This window comes from Cyrtonyx montezumae, unplaced genomic scaffold (assembly GCF_038088225.1).
Source record: "Cyrtonyx montezumae isolate F1298 unplaced genomic scaffold, pur_monq_1.0 scaffold_15, whole genome shotgun sequence".
NCBI lineage: Eukaryota > Metazoa > Chordata > Aves > Galliformes > Odontophoridae > Cyrtonyx > Cyrtonyx montezumae.
In genome coordinates, this window is record NW_027071881.1 from 8,235,646 (window position 1) to 8,254,642 (window position 18,997).

The 18,997-nt window shown below is 43.4% G+C and overlaps 1 protein-coding gene across 8 annotated transcripts in view; it reads right to left on the bottom strand.

Annotated features, from left to right (window-relative positions):
- Positions 1 to 18,997, bottom strand: part of BCAS3 (BCAS3 microtubule associated cell migration factor) — a 292,223-nt gene that overhangs the window by 186,254 nt on the left and 86,972 nt on the right. For all 8 annotated transcript variants that reach the window (XM_065732043.1, XM_065732036.1, XM_065732037.1 and 5 more), the window contains one exon: positions 10,809 to 11,073. In XM_065732043.1, coding sequence (XP_065588115.1) covers positions 10,809 to 11,073 — 265 coding nt within the window. The remainder of the gene's footprint in view (positions 1 to 10,808; positions 11,074 to 18,997) is intronic.

Sequence of the window (18,997 nt, forward strand, 5' to 3'; positions counted from 1 at the left end):
GGCAGTCGAGGGCACTCAGAAAACTACAAGATTAAGTTTAAAATCCTAAATTTAAAAACACAGCTACAGTAAAAGGAAAATAGGTAAATACTTAACGTATTTAGAGAGCTATTGCTCGCCAATCCAGCCCTTCCGCAGCAATAGTTAGTTGCTTTGTTGCAAACAAATGCATGGTAGGTATCAAAAATTAAAAGCTGAAATGCTACAAAAAGGAGATAAGGTTTTTCTTGAACATCTGATTACAAGGATATTAAGGTGGCACAGATGAGTATAAGGTTAAAGAACATCGTGCTTAACAGGAAGAAGTAAAAAGATGTGCTTTGGTTTCCACTGAATTATTCACTGTCAAAGGACGTGCAACAAATAAGCCAAGTCCACTAGAAATATCAAACGTTCTTCATCCAGCAGGATCCTGAGCTCAGATTACCTTGCCACATGTGGACAGCACATTCATTCTTCTAAGGAAGCACATTTCAGAATGATACCTTCAGAGGAATAGTTCCACTTCGTGCTGGCAATTTAACTTTAAATGCTAACTTGGTTGTATATTGAAAGCTAAACATAAATCACTCCATATCGAGTTCGCAAGGAATATTTTATACTGCAAATAATTAAAAAAAATAATAATCATTCAGCAATTTCATGGCAACTGTGCTCTCACAGAAACATATTCAACAGAGCATCTGAGCAATGAGGTGCTAACCCTAATCCTAACCAGCAGCCCCCAGGACAGCAGGGCAAGTCTTTCTGGTCAAGTGTTTGCCACAAAAGAGACTTTCAGACAGCAGTTCAAGTGCTGTGTGAGGAACAAATCAAGGCCAGTTTTGACCAAGGTTTATTTTCCACCTGCCAACGCTCCCAGCTTGGGAGCTCAGGATGCCACTTGTTAACCCCATCCACGCACACCCCCAAGGTCAGGCTGGAGGGCTCTGAGCACCTGATGGAGCAGTGGCTGTCCCAGTTCATCCCAGGGCAGTGGGACCGGGCAGCCTTTAAGGGTCCCTTCCGACCCAAAGCATTCTATGACCTTATGATTATTTCCACTCAAATATTACAAGGCTCAAGGTCACAATTCCCGATCATAGCTAAACCCCAAACTCCTACAGTTAATCCTAATTCAGCATTTTAGGCAGCCAGTGCGAAAAAATATGTCTCAATTTAAGCTGTTGGTAAACCTCTTACTAATTTTACTCAGGGACTTGCAGGCAGAGATCAAGCAGACAAGTAGCTGAAAGCCGAGGGCGTTGTGCCCTGGTGCTCTGATAGCAGAGCTTTATTTACAAGTGCAGCATTACACAGGATAACCTTTGCCTGCTGGACCCAGCCAGTATCACCAGTTAGCTCTGTTTGCTGAAAGCCTGCCACAAGCACACCACCCCTCCAAAACCGGAGACACGCTTTTCCAGACCTTTTACTCCACAAATGCTCCGAAGGAAAATGGATTAATGTGAGGACAGAATGAAGGTGCACAGGTCAGGCTGTGATGCTGCAGGCAGGGCACGGGCTGCAATCACCGGGCAGCCATCAGCGACGGGCTCACTTCCACCATGAAGAAAAAGGAGGCCAGGCTGTGCTGGACCAAGGAAATCTCACCAGACAAAGGGAAAACAAATCAAAAGCGCCGTTATAGAACACAGATGCTCTAAGGAAAACAAGCTTCACAAGATTTACTGGTCTGCCACAGAGATGGACACATCTGTGGAAAAGACATCAGCAGCAGCCCCCAGGTAAGGCCCAGCCCACACCAAGGTGACCCAACTGCTACTGAGCACACTCCAACTACTGCCAGCACCTCAGTACCACAGCCAGCACACGGCGCTTTCAATTGTACATGGCACATCTTCTCTTTCCAGCACTGCCTGACCCCCTTGAACCGTGAAATTTGCCTCTGTTAGCAAGCAGGGCAAGGGGACTGGGCCCAGACAGAGTTTTCTGCTAGGAAAGTAATGATCACAAACATTTCAGTTTCTCTGTATGCTTTACATGAAAAAACTAAAGTGGTATCGAGCACATCTCAGCTGCACAGTAAAATGATTCCGTGTTGATTTTTTTTTTGTTTCTTTTCTTCCATTACTCCACTACAAAAAGCTCAGTAGTGCAGAGTCATTAAAATTCAAAACCCATTCGATTACCTTTTGTAGCTCACAGTCTTTAATAGACTGCATTTCAAAGCACACCGTGAAGTCTAACATCGTTAGCACCACACGTAAACATCTTTAATTTGGTAAACAAAAATGGAGTAAATTGAGGCCATGCAATCTTGTGCAGGCTGAGTCCTAAGAAAACAAGCAGTGCTCAGCCATTATTTCTGTTTAAGTGTAACACCAAAGATTCCTCAACCAATCATTCACTAATCATGTAACGCAAGCAAAATGAAATCCTTTCTAACTTGCAAACAGAAAATGGCAGGAAAAACAGGAGTGTCATGTACGTGGTGGTTTATTTTGCTTTGCTTTTGATTCAATCCCAAAAGTTTCGTGGATGAGAATGGAAAGCTTCCCAGCTACAGTTCCAAGACTTTCACCCTCTCTTCTGACCTTTTCTCAGACATGTTCCAGTATCTGTAATCTCCTGCAGTCAGAAGAGGAAACAGCAGCGCCCTGGTGAGAAATGCTGCCTTGTGACCTGGCTAGAGAACCCTGTGGAAGCAATGCTGGTGTGCAGAAGTCATTTGGAAGAGACTGACACACAAACCCAACAGCACACACAGTACCACGAGCAACCAACTGCTGCCAAAGGGGCTTTCTCCTCTCGTGTTTTGTTTCGTGTAGTCAAACAAGTTTATCTTGATTTGTAAAATGTTACCCATTCTCCAAGAAAAACTCAGGAAATTCAAACTACTTTACTTATCAATCTAACTATATTAAAGTTACTTTGCAATTTCCTTGAATTGTACACTACCAAAATTAGCTTCATTTCACACCCATACCCTCAATACTTCAAATACAACCAAGCCCATTAAAGACACAACACTACACATTAGCTACAGCCTGTATGCACACAGCTTTAGCTACTCTGAGCAATTTTTTCTCTCAGCTGAACTGGTGCAAGTCCGAAACCTATCTCACTAACTTGATTCCATTCAAATTGATGGGAGAAAATAATGCAGGCATTTGATTTCATCTCATTGAAAACTGCTTGATATTGAACCTTTTGAAACACAGCTGCACTACATCTCACAGTGACCCTAAGAAAGCCAAACTTTCTGTCTTTCTGCATCCAGGCAAGGCACGTGATGGCAACAGATGAGCTTGTAAGTGAGAATCCTCTGCCAAGGCATGCACGCACCAGTCCAAGTGTCTCAGATGAGACAGTGCCCTCTGCCCTCTCGTCCAGCCTCCTTGAATTGCTTCTCCTCAGCATCTTCCTCTCAAAACTGGAACATTTCTACATAACGTTTCTTTCTTCCATCCATTTCTTTTTTCTTCAACTACCTTCTGCTTCAAAAACTTTGTCTTTCAGTTACAGTGTCCCACAAGTACATAAGTTGTCTCCACTCTATAGCTGTGAGGACAGCCAAACTCTTAGCTGTCTTGTGTAAAAAATGTCTCCTTAAAGACTTGAAACAAATGGCTGCTTCTTCCCTTAATATTTCCCCTTCTCATTCTGCACTGATGCCACTTTGCTACGCTAACATTGCTCAAAAACCTGCTTGGTAAAGCTGCCTTGAAGCACTTCATTAGAAAACAACCCCTCTACCACACATACAATTCTGGCCTCATAATCACCCTTCAGGATTTATTTAACTAAAAATATTGTTGGTACTATGTTCAAGACCATTTATGGGCAGAACTCTCCCTGAAGTAAAAACAGCAAAACTTGATTGCCAGCTGGTAATCAGGCCAGTTGGCTCCAGGCTTTGCATAGCCATAAAGCAGGCTGTGCAACACCTCACTTGGTTTGCTCCAGATGCTGGTTACCAGCAAAGCGAGCCAAAGTGGCCTTTCTGCTCTTAAGTCATCTCCAGTAAATGCCAGACACAGGCAGGGAGGGGTGCGGACAGTTGCCACGCTGGTTGTAGCAGGCCTTAAACCTTCAACTCTGCGCAGGTTAGTGGATTGGTTTCTTCTAAGTTCCTCTTCTAAGCTATGGAGTATTTCACACATCCTTTTCCATAAGTGGCTATAAACCAGCTCTGCACCAGAAGCTGTGTAGTTGTAGCTACCCCAGGACTGCACTCGAGTGTAAAGCTTCCAAGGAAAGGACGATGTGAGCTCAGACCCAGTGCTCCACGAACGGGGCTGTCCTCCAGGCAGGGTCTGGGTGCTGTGCAGACACTCTGTTGCTTCAGTCTCTTGCATGCAGGAATTATACCGACACAGTCTGATGGTGAAATGCTGGAGAAGGGCCCCGGAAAACAAGTAACTGCTCCTCCTCCTCCTCACCACGTCTGTCAGTCAGAACTCCTATCAACACAGTTATGAATACAAAGCCTTCTTTCAGGGATGACTCTGAGGCATTTCAGCATTGTTAAGAAAAGTTGGGTCTCTCAGACGTCTCTTTCAAATGATCCCAAATAAAACTATCTTTATAAATGCAGCTTTTTGCTATTGGGACAGCACAGCCAGAAAACCTGATCAGTTGTGAAACCACATTTGAGGAGTCTGGAAATTTCTGAAGGATGCTTCTCTAAGCAGTTGTGTTGGGTGAGGAGACAGGGAATGCTGAATAGCAGGCCTTTACCCAAACTCAACTTATCAGAAGTTAGCACCTATAATAAACTACATCTCAGTATACCTGGGGCTCAATTTTTATCTTCACACCTTATTACCTTTGCTGTGCTTCCCTCTGCTCTGCCTGCAACAATCAGCACTAATATTTTAATGTCTGAATTCAACCCAGGTTCAACACGCAGTATTTACGCCAAGTTATGTGGGGGGGAAAATAAAGTGCCCTGAGAACCACTGCATTTGAGAACTTGATAATAATATCCATGAATAATTATAATAAATGGCTTGTCTGAAACATCCATAGAATAGGAACTGAAGCAAGCCATAGCAATCTCTCTCCCTCTTCCACCCACCACACACCCTCGGCAGCTCTGCTCTTTTACCCATGACCGTTCAGGATGTTTTCTGGCTCCGTGACAGCATCGTGACTCAGGTCATGAGAAGTGTCAAAGATGCATTTCCTCGAGATGGGAAAAAGCAACTGATTTTAACAGCCCACAAAGACTAAGCAAAAAGAATAAGCCATATCAGCATATTTAGGGGTAAAGATAAACCTTTTAAAAGATACAAGTATATTTTATTTCCAATCTTACTGCTTACGTTTCCTTCCATAAAGTGTTTACATTTTTCAGACTCCTAAAAATGCACAGTTGATTTAAATGCCTTACTTAAGAATAATAAACTCGAAGACAACAAGAGCAGCATCCATTACTGCTTAATCAATCACTGATCACATACACAGGCAATCTGATCCAGGCTGCGTGCTCAGGGGATCTGCCCCAGGTTCCCCCCCAGCAGCAGTGGCTGTGCCCAGGAGCACCCACTACCAGGGCAAGCAGGAGCTGGGTGGGCTCAAATTCAGCACATCCACCAGAGAAAGCCACTGCTCCCAGCAGCTCTTCTCCCACTCCTTTCCCTCCCTTCCTAACATGGAGTTTCACACGCTTCCACCATCCTTTACCCACAACGCGGAGCATCACTAACATCACTGTTTACCAATGTCCAACTGGCAAGTGCTTTGACCACTGCTTTGGCATTTGCTGTGCTAAATCACTCAGTCACATATTTTTACTCTTCACACCTCAGGAACTTCAATTCCCTTCTGCTGTCAGCCTCTTTCAACTTTCAACTTATCTGGGATACTTGCATCTACTTTTCTGAAAGCAGAGTTGCCCACCTCGTTGACCAAGGGAAGCAGGTTGAGGTAATCTTGTGGGATTTCAGCAAAGTTTTTGATACTGTTTCTCATGACATCCACGGCAAAACATAGCACGATGGGTGACCAAGTGACAGGTCGGGCTCCAGGGGTCACAGCCAAGTTCCATTACGCTCTTGGGGTTCTGCAGGAATCCATTTTGAGGCCTTTCTCTTTAATGCCCTGGGACAGTGGGGACAGCCCCACGTCCAAGGAACACGTGGCCAATGTTCTGAGGAATACCGTGTGAATTTTGGGTGGTCCTGCATGGGGTCCTCTCCAGCTCAGGATATTCTATGACCTTAATTATAGAGGCAAATGTACATTTGCCCCAGTCTCAGATCAGCACTGTTTACAAGCCCACTTCTAAAACACTTTATGTACACACACGAACTTCCACTGTGTCAGAATTTAGCAGTCTACTTCTCTACTTATCTGAAGGCAATGGAGCTTTTCCTTGCACATCAGAAACTATCCAATGGATACCGCCCACTTCATTCTCTTCACTGATTCTCCATCCATTACCAAAAACATAAAAAAAGCAGCAAAAACCACTGCTTACTTACAACCAGTCAGCTGCTGGGCAGTGCCTGGAGCAGTGCTTAGGTTGGCTGTTCATACCTCTGCTCACAGTGTGTGTCTGGAGCTGCTGCAACCACAGAGGGATGCTTCTGCCCAGCCCTGCACAGCCGACGGGCTTAGCACAGCACCGAGCCTTTCCAGATGGAAGGAATGGCTTTGAGAAGTGGTTAGCAGAAAATTCCCACCAGGTAATTTTTGTTTTCTGATTGCCTTCAATCTGTACAGACATACTCCAAATGAGCGTGTGCAATCAACGGAACCGCAGAACCAATTGCCCAACGGATCTGGACGGTTCGTGGGAGCAGCTCAGTGACTGCGCCGCAACCCCCAACAAAAAAGCTCAACTCTTATCGCATTTGGTGTTTCACACCCATCACCAAACCACCACCGGCACGCGTCGCAGTTTGCTGGGAGCCAGGAGCACAAAAGGAGGGATACAGAACCGCGCTGCAGATCCTCCCGAAGCACGAATCGTGATCGCGGGGGGGGGCACGGAGCCGCGCTCGGAGCGGCCCCCGCTCGGATGGCCGTGGCCGTGGCGCCCCCTGGCGGCAGCGCGGGGCGGTGCAGCGATGGGTGACCCCGCGGAGGGCACGGCTCGAACCGACGGGAGCAGCGGCACTGAGCCGGGCCCGGCTTGCTGCTCCCATGCGCTTTTACCACGAATGCCTTCTGCAGATGGAAGCTAGGATTTGCAAAGGAGCAAAGCAAAACCTTAGCGGAAGCGTTTCAAGCAACCTTCCTCGAGTTAAACGCTGGAAAGGATCTGCCCTGCAGTGCCTTAAAAGTTACGATACAGTTAATTTTCTTTGAAACTATTTTTGTCTGCCTTTCTCTAAATAGGTGGTTTCTTAAGTGAGTGTTACTTAAAGGAAACCAATCTGTTTTTCAGGAAGGGCTGATGATGTCAGTGCTTTCAGCTCCGCTTTCCCATAAGAATTCTTCTAGTAAAAGGAGTTCCACGCTGGGAAATAGTGAAAAGTAACATGAAAATATTTAAAGCATCTCAGCCTGTGTGTTTATCAAAGCTCCAGATTCAAGCCTGGACTTTACTCTGTTGTGATCGTAATGAAGGCAAAGTGAGAGGACCCTCTTGATACTTAAAGTTCAAAAAGGTTTTTCAGTGGAAAGCAGACTGTACTTGAATATTCCCGAAGAGCCAGTCCAAGTCTGCAGGCAACACGCACAGAACAGCACGCTTCTCCGTGACTTGCTTCGGAGCAGGCATTACATTCAGAACAGGATAGCTGGGCATTATGAGTGCTTTTGGCAAAGCTGTCCCAACCAAATAAATACTTCAATCCCCACTTAAATGACGAGACAAATCAGACAATATTATATCATTACTGAGCATTTTTTGTAGCTGTAGGAGTGTAGCAAAAGCTCCAGTGCACACTTAGCTCCCTATGCTTAAATCTGTTCTGATTCTGGAAAATCCATCAGTGAACAACAGCAGAAAGGTCAGGGTAGAGCCACACAGACTTTGGGGGGACACATGCAGCACTGAGGGCAGGGCTCTGTTTTAGCTGCTCTCAGATCAGTGCACGCTGTACCTGGGAGGTGGGCAAGGGCCATCTCCCCCATCTTACAGAAGTTGAGAGGTCACATAAGGCCATATCTACTGCAATTCCAGCCCCACAACCAGCTGACGTTGTAACAGCCTTATAATAGTAAAAGCCCATAAAAGGATCTCAACCAAACTCGGATATTACTGACAACGCACTCTGGCAACTCAAAGGAATGACAAAAACATAACCTTGCTGGATTAGCAGGCAGAAGAACTCAAACAAACTCCGGGTTAGCTATAAAAGGTGCAAGGAAACATCTCGTTATCATCCTCTATTTAACAGTTCACTTTGTTCTGCTGAAGAGAACAAAGCCAAACCATGATTCACTTGGAAATGAAATCATCCCCACCCCCAGTGAAGGCTTACATTGTGTGGGTAAACAGTTTGTGGGGGACTCAGAACGAGATGTAAATAGATTGCTTTCCTACTATACACACAGCACATAGTTCCATTTTGAAACTGAGAAGTAAAAAACAAGTGAGAAAAACGTCTGAAGTCTGAAAATATTTACAAGAACAAAAGTTAATCACGAGTTCACATCAACGGGTTATAATTGCTAATCAAAATAAAAAGAAGACAACAAGCCAGCGTTCTGCTCGCTACGTCCCCTGTGTTTGGCCCAAGGTTGCAGCCAGGCTATTGTAGTGCTACAGAAAGGAGAGCAGAAGCATTAACAGCAGTTTCTGTAGCTTGAGGCTCACTCAAGTAGATTTTAAGAAGAAAATCATGACATCAAGACCCCACGCAAAAAAACATCCTCCAGAAATGAAAGCAGTTTGTCACAGTGCTTCTGAATCTGTGATGCACTGGACAAGCCGCGTGTGCATGTGTGCCCACAGAGCGAGGCACTCCGACTCATCCTGGGCTCTGCGCTCAGATTTCCTCACCAACAGCTGCACTGGAGGGGTGTTTCAGGAGACAACAGCCTTTCCTGAAGAAAACTACCAACTTTAAATAACTCTGCAAGTAGGGAACGCCATTTATTATTCTTCAGCTGCAAAATAGAAATCCAAATCTACAAGTTACCAAAATGTCACACAGCAAGCTGAAAGTGAAGCAGTAAACCCAGAGCTGCCCCTTGCTGCTCTGTGTATGGGACCACGTCCCTGTCAGCAGTGTCACAACTCCGAGCAATGATTTCATGTCACAGTACATTAAGGAGCTGTTACAGTTGTGCTAACCCACCTTAGTTCACAAATTAAAATAATCACCACCATCTCCTGCTAATCCAGCTGCCACAGACACACAAAATCCCTCCACTGAGAGCCACTGTGAACCTCAGTTAATTTTTTTCTAGGTTGATGATATAAGGGTTTTTCAGAAAGGGATATAATGTGGTTCAATGTCCTGCCTGCCTCCTGTTGAACTGAAAGATTACTGAAATGAAAAAGCAGCAGTAAGATTGCTAAAAACATAATGATAATTTACCAAATATATTATTTTGGACTAAACAATTTTTTCTATTTTTCCTTTTTTTCCACCAAATTTTTCTTTTTTAAAGAAAAACTGCAACCTGTTTTGCTTTGTGTCTACAAGCTCTTCTTTCCATTTAAAGCACCGTGGTGCTCTGGATTATCTCATTTAAACAACAGCGTGTGCCTATCACCCCACAGTTACTGCACACTCCAGTGCCAGTGCTGGGTGCACAGGAGCTGTCAGTGCTACAGGGAGCAGCAGCTGGCCCTGAAACACACCTGGTCTATGAGGAGGCCACAAAGTGCTCCCTGTGCTATCTGCCCTCCAAGATCTGTTGTCCCCACTGCTGCATATATGTGTCTACTCATAAAAATGTGTTCCTTAGAATCAGAAATCTCTCAAAGGTTATCTCTAGCAGTAAAGATGCTGACCGTGACAGCACATAGTTGGGGTTTCACAAGCATTTCTTATCCTACACGTAATTAGGGAAGAGGAACTGTTCCCTGTGGGTTTCAATACCTCTACACTGGAAAAATGTGGCTAGCTGTCCCAAAATGATATTTAAACTTTCACTTCAATGGAAGCTGTGACTTACTAGAAACAAGGGGTACATCTACAGGAAATTCTGAAGTCAGATGAGTTCCTTCCAGTTAAGACCTCATCCAAAAGAAGGCAAAAATAAGAAAAAGGAGAGAGTGGAGAAGTGGGGACAGTAACAGCTCCTGAGCCTTTTTAGAGGCTCCCTTTCACCACCACAGAAATAGGATTTATAGATACATCCTCCATTTTTCTTTTCCTTAGTATATTAGTAGTCCATTGCTAATAAAAAAAATAAAGAGACAATCATCTATTCCCTCAGTTTCACATTGCCTCGTTTCCACCAGATGTGCTTTGTGATCATCCAGGCTGATGACTAATAGGAAACCTAAAGACCTCAAAACTTTCAGAGTAGAGTGGAAATTATTAACACATCTTTGATAGCAGTTTCCTTAAGTAGCTTGCAAAACTAGAACTATCATTCCTAAGTATTTATGCATTGGCTCATCCTTATAAAATCCACACACCAAATAGTTCTGCACCTCAATTTATGAAACTCAAGTTTTAGTGGCACAATCTACATGGGCAAATAGAGGGAAATTAATCAATTCTTGCCACCCGCAGTAAATTCAGTGCTCCTGTTTTTCAGGCTGCTAGCAATTACTCTGAAGCTGGAAGAGCACGAAGGCCTCCGGGCCAACAGGTCCAATGATACTTAAGAACCAAATTCTTGTGGGTCAGGCAGCAAATGCTGGAATGACTTGGGGGACGCAGGCATTAGTGACACTGGGAGAAACGTTTCCTGGCAACACAGTGGGGAGATAAAACAAAGGAGTTTACCGTGGAGTGGAGAGCCAGAGGGACTGCTCGACAGGCCTGGAACAGGGCTACAGCGTCCTCCCTGCTTCGACGTCAGCTCCTGCTCGATCTCTTCCAGCCCTGCGCTCTTCTGGAACCGGCTCATGCGGTTCACCACCCGTGGTGACATGTGTGTTCGGACACAGGGCTGTCCGCCATAGGGATTGATTGGAAAAACGTGGGAAGTGCCACGGAGAGTGCTGACCACCACCCAGCGGCAGTCGTGGCTGAAGGAGATATCCTGGACCTGGAAAACAGAGAAGTGAAATGGAAATGCAGTCATCGGTGCACACAAGGAAAGGGCTAGCGTGTTCGAAAAGACAAATCTTTATTGGAGATGTTAATAAAAAGACAAAGTGATTTTTTCTCATAAATACCAAGTGAACCTTGCTGCAGAACAATACCCAGTTCCAAACCCCACGTGCTTAGCAAAATATTCTGATTTCTTTTTTTTTCTTATAAGCAGGCCTGAACTTATCAAAACAAATCAGGATGCAAAGCACTGCACAAAGCCACGAGAGCTTGGCATAATTTTCAAACAGAACTTAGTTCTAAAAAGAACTGGGAAATCATTTCAATTACATGTTTTGTTATTTGCTTTCTTACTTTGAATTTTAGAAACTACCCAAAAAGGGGGAAAGGGAGGGATGAGAACAAGAGAGAGAACACATCTGAGCCTGATTTTGACAAATACTGGCACCCAAAACTGTATTTAAAGTTAACAGAAAAACCATGTCCTGCATACCATGTAACTTAACCAACCCAAAATCAATGGCCAGACGTTGAAGCTGTCTCTAATGGTCTGCTGCTACTCTCAGTTTGTCCATCAGTGGAACTACCATCCATTCAGGTATCTTGGGACTAATGCTGCTTTTAGGTTTTGACAATTTCTCAATGTAAAATCGCTCCATTTCATAGCTAACCATCTTCATTAATCAGCTACTGAAGGCCCAGGAAAGGCCCCAGTTAGATTTCTTCTTACACGTACTAGTTCTTATCCACCACTTGAGAAAACACAACCCTTAATTTTTGCTTAAAATGGTCAGCGTGGAAGCAAATATAGCAATACAGTTAAATACTTTCTATCATAGTTACTGCTTGCACAGATCTCAGATGTGAAGTCCAGAAGGACATAATTCCCTTTTAAGTGTGCTTTACATAACACTTTGATGGAAAGCAAATTCTTGTCGCTGAAGGAACGCTTTAAAAGAGAGATTAAACTTTGTTTCCAGCCCCATACTGGCAGACAACTCAAGAAAACAAGCAGTCTAAGCTAAAATGATTTATCATAGAAAAGAAGTCCTAAAACAATTCTTCCAACAGTGTTTTTAAAGGTAAAAGCTGACTAAAAAGATCCACGTACACAAGTGGGATTTAACACGGCAAACAAACATACAGATGAAGGATTAGTTTTCATTATATTATTATATAGAATAAACCAAATAAAATTCCTTCAGATTTCACTGAAGCCAGTTTTACAATACACTAGGTACTCAAATCGGAGTAAACACTGATAAAATCTTGACAAATATTCCAGAAATGCACTCCAGCTATTCCAGACAAAAGCAGCAAGCATTCATCAAAGTGCAAGTTTCCAACTGAGCCCCGAAGCCTTTGAGATAAAACAAGGATTTCAGTCTCGTGACGAGATATTTGGCTGACAGACTGTCACTACACAAAATGCTTCATCGACATTACATAGATAAACTAAAAACCACACCTACACACCTGCTCTTTTCAGTTGTGGTGATGTACCCAAACGATCCCTAATGATACAGCTCCGCACGCAGCCAGAATCTGACAGCTTTAGCACTTGTGGTGATTCTGGTATTAGTGATGTAAAGTCAGAGCACTTACAGTGCCTGGTTTGCCTACAAAGTGCTTCACCTCCATAGACTGCTGTGAAAGGATTAGAGACCCCACGGGGATTAACGTGAGCCAAAAAAAGAAACCCCAAAGCTGTGGGGTCTGAGCAAAGTTATGGCAGCACGGCCACTTAAAACACGTGCAGTTTGAAATGTCTGCTGGTCCACATCAAATGTAAAAACTGTACACAAATGACCATCCCCAATTAGAATGGAAAGACTCTTGACATAATGAAGTCATTACATCTGTTGGAGTATATCTCCAATCCTATCTTTAATTTCTAAAAACACAAAGAACAGCCACATCTTTCTTCAGACACTGACCTCCCGAGCACACATCTGTTTGCCAAATATTTGCTATCCATTTTAGATCCTGCTTCGAATCATGAGGTGACAAAGAAGAAAACGTATCTCGCTGTACTGCGTACCAGAAATGTATGTTTCCATATTAACAGTCCATCCTCAGTGTGCAACCTTAGGATTACGTGGTCTAAAAAAATAAATACTCGTAAATACAAAGGCCTTGGCATCTGACAACTCCAGCCAAGAAACTGGGAAACAATCGTAGCAGGATGTTTTTTTCTCAATGTAAACGTTACACAGAAAAGTATTCCTGATCTCCAGGAAGAAAGTGTCTGGAACACCGTCATCCAAAAGGTCCTCTTAAAATAACGACCACGAACACCACGGTTGGACACCGACTACCATGGCTGTGATGGTACACAACAACCCAACGCACCGAGGCGAAGAATGGGTTTCTAAGACACATTGTGGGGAGAAGAAGTGCAGACAGATGGGCGTGAAATGGATCGAGACCTCTAGGAACACACCTACGAAGCCTACTCAGCAGTAACAAGCTGTGTTTTGGAAGCTGCCTCTGTACACGAGCATCTCCTACCTGTCTCAAAATTGGCCTAGTTTGACTTCGCGTTGAGCAACAGTACGGCAGACAGTTCAAGGAGTTAATTCAGAAAACACTTCTAGTTTCATATGAAGCTCTGGTTAAAATGCATTCACATCAGAAGAGCACAATCCTTCAGGCACAGGAAGGAGCCCACTGCTCCTTTCCAGCAGACCTGGACAAAAGCAGCAGTCCAAGTCAGGAGGAGAACGCTCGCTGCGGCGTGCAGAGATCTCATCAAAAATCAGCTGTGTGTGTCCATGAAAAGAAAATATAAATTATCACATCAGACTTGCTGTTATCCACCACACTGTTACTGTACACTGCGCAGAGTTCTTGACTGCTTCTTGTATAAACAAGCTGCACAGTGGCCCATTAGTGGTTTTCAAGTTTACGCTAAGCGTTGCAATTTATTGCTGTCCTTTAGGTTAATGGACTATTATTTCATGTATTTATAATATATTTCTGGATTTGTTGTTAATTATGATGTAATGTTTAGATACTAAAGATCAATCAAGACCCCATAGTGTTTACAGATATATGTTAATAAACTACAAAGTACACTGGATCTCTCATGATGCAAAGTTTACTCTCAGCTCAAGGTCAACCTCAGATTTAATACCCATGTCTTTATTTCAGAATTTAATCTATCCTCTCCCATCCATGCCAATGAAAGGCAACACAGACCCGTGATTTTAGTTAACTCAGGAATATTTAGGATATTTAAATTGCAATACCAAGTAGTTTGGTGGGAGTACCAGAGCTTCCTCCTGTCTTTATGACTGTTACTTCAGAGTGCAAACTGAGTGAGGCAGTAGGGCAATGCAATATACAGAGTGCTGCAAGGACAGGACATTTACCAACAGCTCCACTGAAGATCTGCTTCCAAAACCAACAGCTATTTCTGATATGACAAAAGCCTGGAGGGAATCACCCCAACCTGAGGCTTCAAAGCTGAGATACATTCACTTTTTCATATAACAAAAACCTGCAGAAGTTTCTGCTGCCCTTCCTTCTGTATTCCCACAGTTTGTCCGAATATAAACGAAATGTTAATTGGAGTATCTTCATACTTTATTTTTTTATATTTATTTATTTTTAATTTAAGCCACAACTGGAAGGAAACAAAACGGAAGCAAAAGCAGCCCACAGAAATCCTATTTTTAAAGCAGTTGATTAAAGTGGGATAGCCAGAGGTATGGCTGATTACACAAGGGAGCACATGGGACAGCAGTGACCTTGTTTACCACTACCCCTGGGAATGACCGACAGCCCATACCCAGCCTCTGGGTTTCATGTCTTCTGGAAGTTAATATTGTACTAACTTGGTGCACTACGCTTACGTTTACACCAGCACTTGCTTTCTTCTGAAGGAGAAGGAGCTATAGGGGCTGTCACAGCAGCTATGGGGCAGAGACAAGTGAGCTGAATGCAGTCTGCAGCCCCCAGCTGTAACACGGAGCTGCCAACACGGAGCTCACGTCCTCCCTGTGCACATCCACTGATGTGTGCACGAGGTAAGAGTTAGAAAACAAAGCTCACAGCTCTGCTCCATGTACTTTCATAGTAATTATAGGAAACAACAGTTGAAAATCATTTCCTGGTGCATTTTCTTTCCTTTTCAGGCATGGCAAATTACTCCAGTAACAGTACATACATTCTTGTGCATTTCACTGCATTAACTTGGATCTCAGCATCGAAGTGGAATGACAATAGAGCACAAGTGGCATTACTGCATGCACACCAGGCAACGTCACAGAGAAAGCGTACCATTATTTGAAGATGTGACTTAAGTTTTGAAATATACTGAGCAGGGAGACAGAAATGCCATGCAACAAGAAAGCAGCAGTGCTGAGTGGGGGAGAGTCAAAATAAATTAGAGAACTGGTCAGCATCTGACTTGTTTTGGTCATGAAAATTAAGGGAACAACATGACAACAAACACAAATGAAAAACTAATACAATCATGGACTGCACGATCTGATTTATCAGACCCACATGGACATTTCACTGCATTAACCCTGCCTCCCTCAGAACTCAAAAGTGATATCACCTCTACAAAGCCCTGTAGAACCTGGGCACCCTGAGGCACTCACCAGGTCCCTTGAGCTGGATACTGGTTGGTATCCAGGGTGTGTTAGCTAACCGATGTTTCACCACCTGGACACAGTACATGACATAGGTTTGAAGAATCCCCGTGAAACCACTCCAAGGACACAACGCTGCATTGTGCAGAGAAGTGCAGAGCAGCCTGTGTTCTGGGGCAGCCCATGCTGGAATGTTTTTATCATTCCCTCTGTTTACTTCTGCCGACTGCAGTCAGCTCTAGCAGCAGTTGGAGAGTCAGAATAACAAAAGCCTGACAGCGTAAGAGATTACAGAGGGCCCTGGCCAGTGGCCCACTGATGCTATCGTTACGTTTATTTGTTCTAGGTGGAGATAATACTGTTTTCAGGGATTTTTTTTTCTGTTTACAATTTAAGATCAAAAGGAAAGGATCATCAGGTGACAGTCTAACTTTCATCTGCAAGTAAATGAACTTCTCTGGCTTCAAGCACGCTATACATTCATTACAAACTTTCTAAAGCACTCTTGGATAAAAATATGAGTGCAGTAAGTGTGACTCACAACACAGGAACTGCAAGGAAATGCATCCTTAACCAAGAGGTGTGCTGCACACACGTTCCTCCCCTTGCAACTCAACTGTGCAGTGAGGACTCCCTAAAGGCTTCAGTTCTCCCCCTGGTGTGGCTAAATACAACCAGCCCTTCACTGGGCCCTCACGATGTGACACAGTGCAGCAAACACTCTGGGTTTTGTTCTGCACAGAAAAAAAATTCTAAAGTGTAAGAAGGTCTTAAAGACTAAAAGATCTTAATCCAGCGTAAGTGACAGTGGATTCTGACTGCGTTTGCAGAAAAGTAACTTGGAAAGTTGTGACCTTAGGACTCCCATCACTCAAACCAACAAAGTATCAGAGCACTTCACATTCTTTCCAGGCTGTTGTCCTCACAATTCCCTCAGGAGACAGAGGTCCATTTTCCATCTTAACCCATCTTGATCTCGGTCACACAAAAAAGCCAGGGGCTTAGCCAGGAATTGAGTACAACTAATATATCTGACTCTGCAGAAAGACATGTTGGTGACTTAGAGACACTGCTCGACTGCAGCAAATCCATCAGAAAACACCATTATTAAATCACAACACTTGCTTCTTTTTCTTTGATAAGCATTAAGCGTGCAACGTAATCCACTTGAGGTGCTTTGGTGTACAAGTGACGGGGCAGACTCCCTGGCAGACAGGGATGCATCGAGGCACTGCCTGCACACAGCACGGGTGGAGGTGGAAGGGGCAGCCCTGGGGATGCTCTGGGGCTGATGTGTGGATTCAAGCACTGCTGTAACTCCAGATGTACTCAACGTTTGGAAGGCCAAGGCATACAGTTCCCAAACTTTTGGACTCGGAGTGAAGCAAAGCTGCTGCAGCAGTGCTTTGTAGTTTTGTAGCATCAGTGGTGAGCGTTTGCTAAAAACACACTAACTAAATCAAAAGGGAAGGAAAAAAATCATGCATCAGAAATAGAGGCATTTGGGGAAATACACCATGAAGCACTATTGGCCACAATCTCATGTATGAAAGCAGATTATTTCAGTATGGATATTCAAACACCACATATAATAAGGACATATGATGACGTTTAAGCAATTTATAATGGGAACTAACTAAACAAATTCTGACACTGATAATCACTCATGTCCATCAACAAAAATTAGAACTTTTTATAGCTCCAGTACAGAAGGTGACCTTTAAGACCATTGGCCTTGATTCACAATTTGCTTCAAACCAGGGGGAAAAAAGTCTGGTTGCAAATGCATAAATGCTGTTCTAACCAAGAAAGGAGGTACAGAGGCTTCCATGCATCTCTCAGAATATCTGCAGTGAGAATTTTAAATTGAGCAGCCTCCAAAATTCTTATCTAATGCCACTCATACATGAAATGCATGGAACAAAAGAACAGCACCAGACACTGCCCTTCTTACTTACAGAACTGAAAACACTGTTATTCCAAAAGCAGAAATATGCATCGTATGATGTAAACGTTTTAAATATGTATATTGAGAACCCTGTGTACCAATGCGATATTGCTGCTGGATAGTTCGGTTATCAGGGGATTCATAAAGTCCATCAATACCCGTGGGACTGGTCAGAATTCTGTTTGATACCATTCCAAAAGCTATACTGCTCATGTCCCAGATGGAAACTACGTGGCAAATGTGGAAAAAAATCTACTACGTTGACCCGGAGAATGTTAACACAGTACCTTCACACCAACACTAATGCTGCATCCCGAAGACCTGTATCAATGTAGGTTTAGTCTCAAAGCACATAATTTTATACACTGGAAAGCAAATGTTATCAGCTAAAAAATACAGAGCGTTTTGGTTTGTACTGACTGCAGTGATGTGCTTTGGCTTTGAATGCTGATTGTAGGATATTTACGATTTTTTTTTATGAAAGCAAAACAAAAAACACAGTAAAGACATTATATCACATACTCTAAGAGACAACAAAGTGTATGTACACACAGATCTGCAATATTTGCTCTTCTTTGTTTATAAAAACTGTTTACAAGATAATTGCTTTACGTATTATCCCACATAAAGAACCATTTTTTCACCCTAATTCCATCTCACTTTTCAGACTGGCTATTCCTCCCTGCATGGGAAGGAAACCACTGCCTGTAATAGTACTTACATTGTGCCAGCACAGTAGAAGAAACCCTTTTAAACTAACAGGAATTTACATTCGCGCAGACTGAAATATTACCAACCTCTACCACATTAAATAAAACTGTCACCTTTGCTCACTAAAGGTAAGGCAAAAAAAAAACAAAAACAAAAAAAAATCTTAAAGGTGACTGTGCAACACATAGAAAAAATGAAGGTTTGAAGCAACTGTAATCAGGGTACCACAGCCACCCAGGCTTCCAGCATCAGGGTCATAATCACAGTGCCCGAGGCTTCTCCCTGTCACACTAGTTTACATCTGCCAGACTGTCACAAGTCTGTGCTTTCAGTGTGTAATTGCATCAGCAAGTGCAATACTCATTGCTTACCCTCTGGTGACATTTTTATTTATGTATTTAAAACAGGTTCTTCAACAGTTACTTGGTGCTACAAAGGTGAAGCTCTCCTGATGCCTAAAAGCAGTGCAGTGAAGGATCCAGCCATAATACATCGCACTGCTGCTGTCACAGCAACGCTGGCTAACAGCAACTGAGTGCCATCTCTCATTTTAGTAAAGTGAATGAACGTTTTTAAAATGCCCATTCAGGCTTTTTCACCTTATTCTAAGCTGGCCCAATTTAATTTGTCCATCTTCAGGAATGGGATCCTAATTGGAA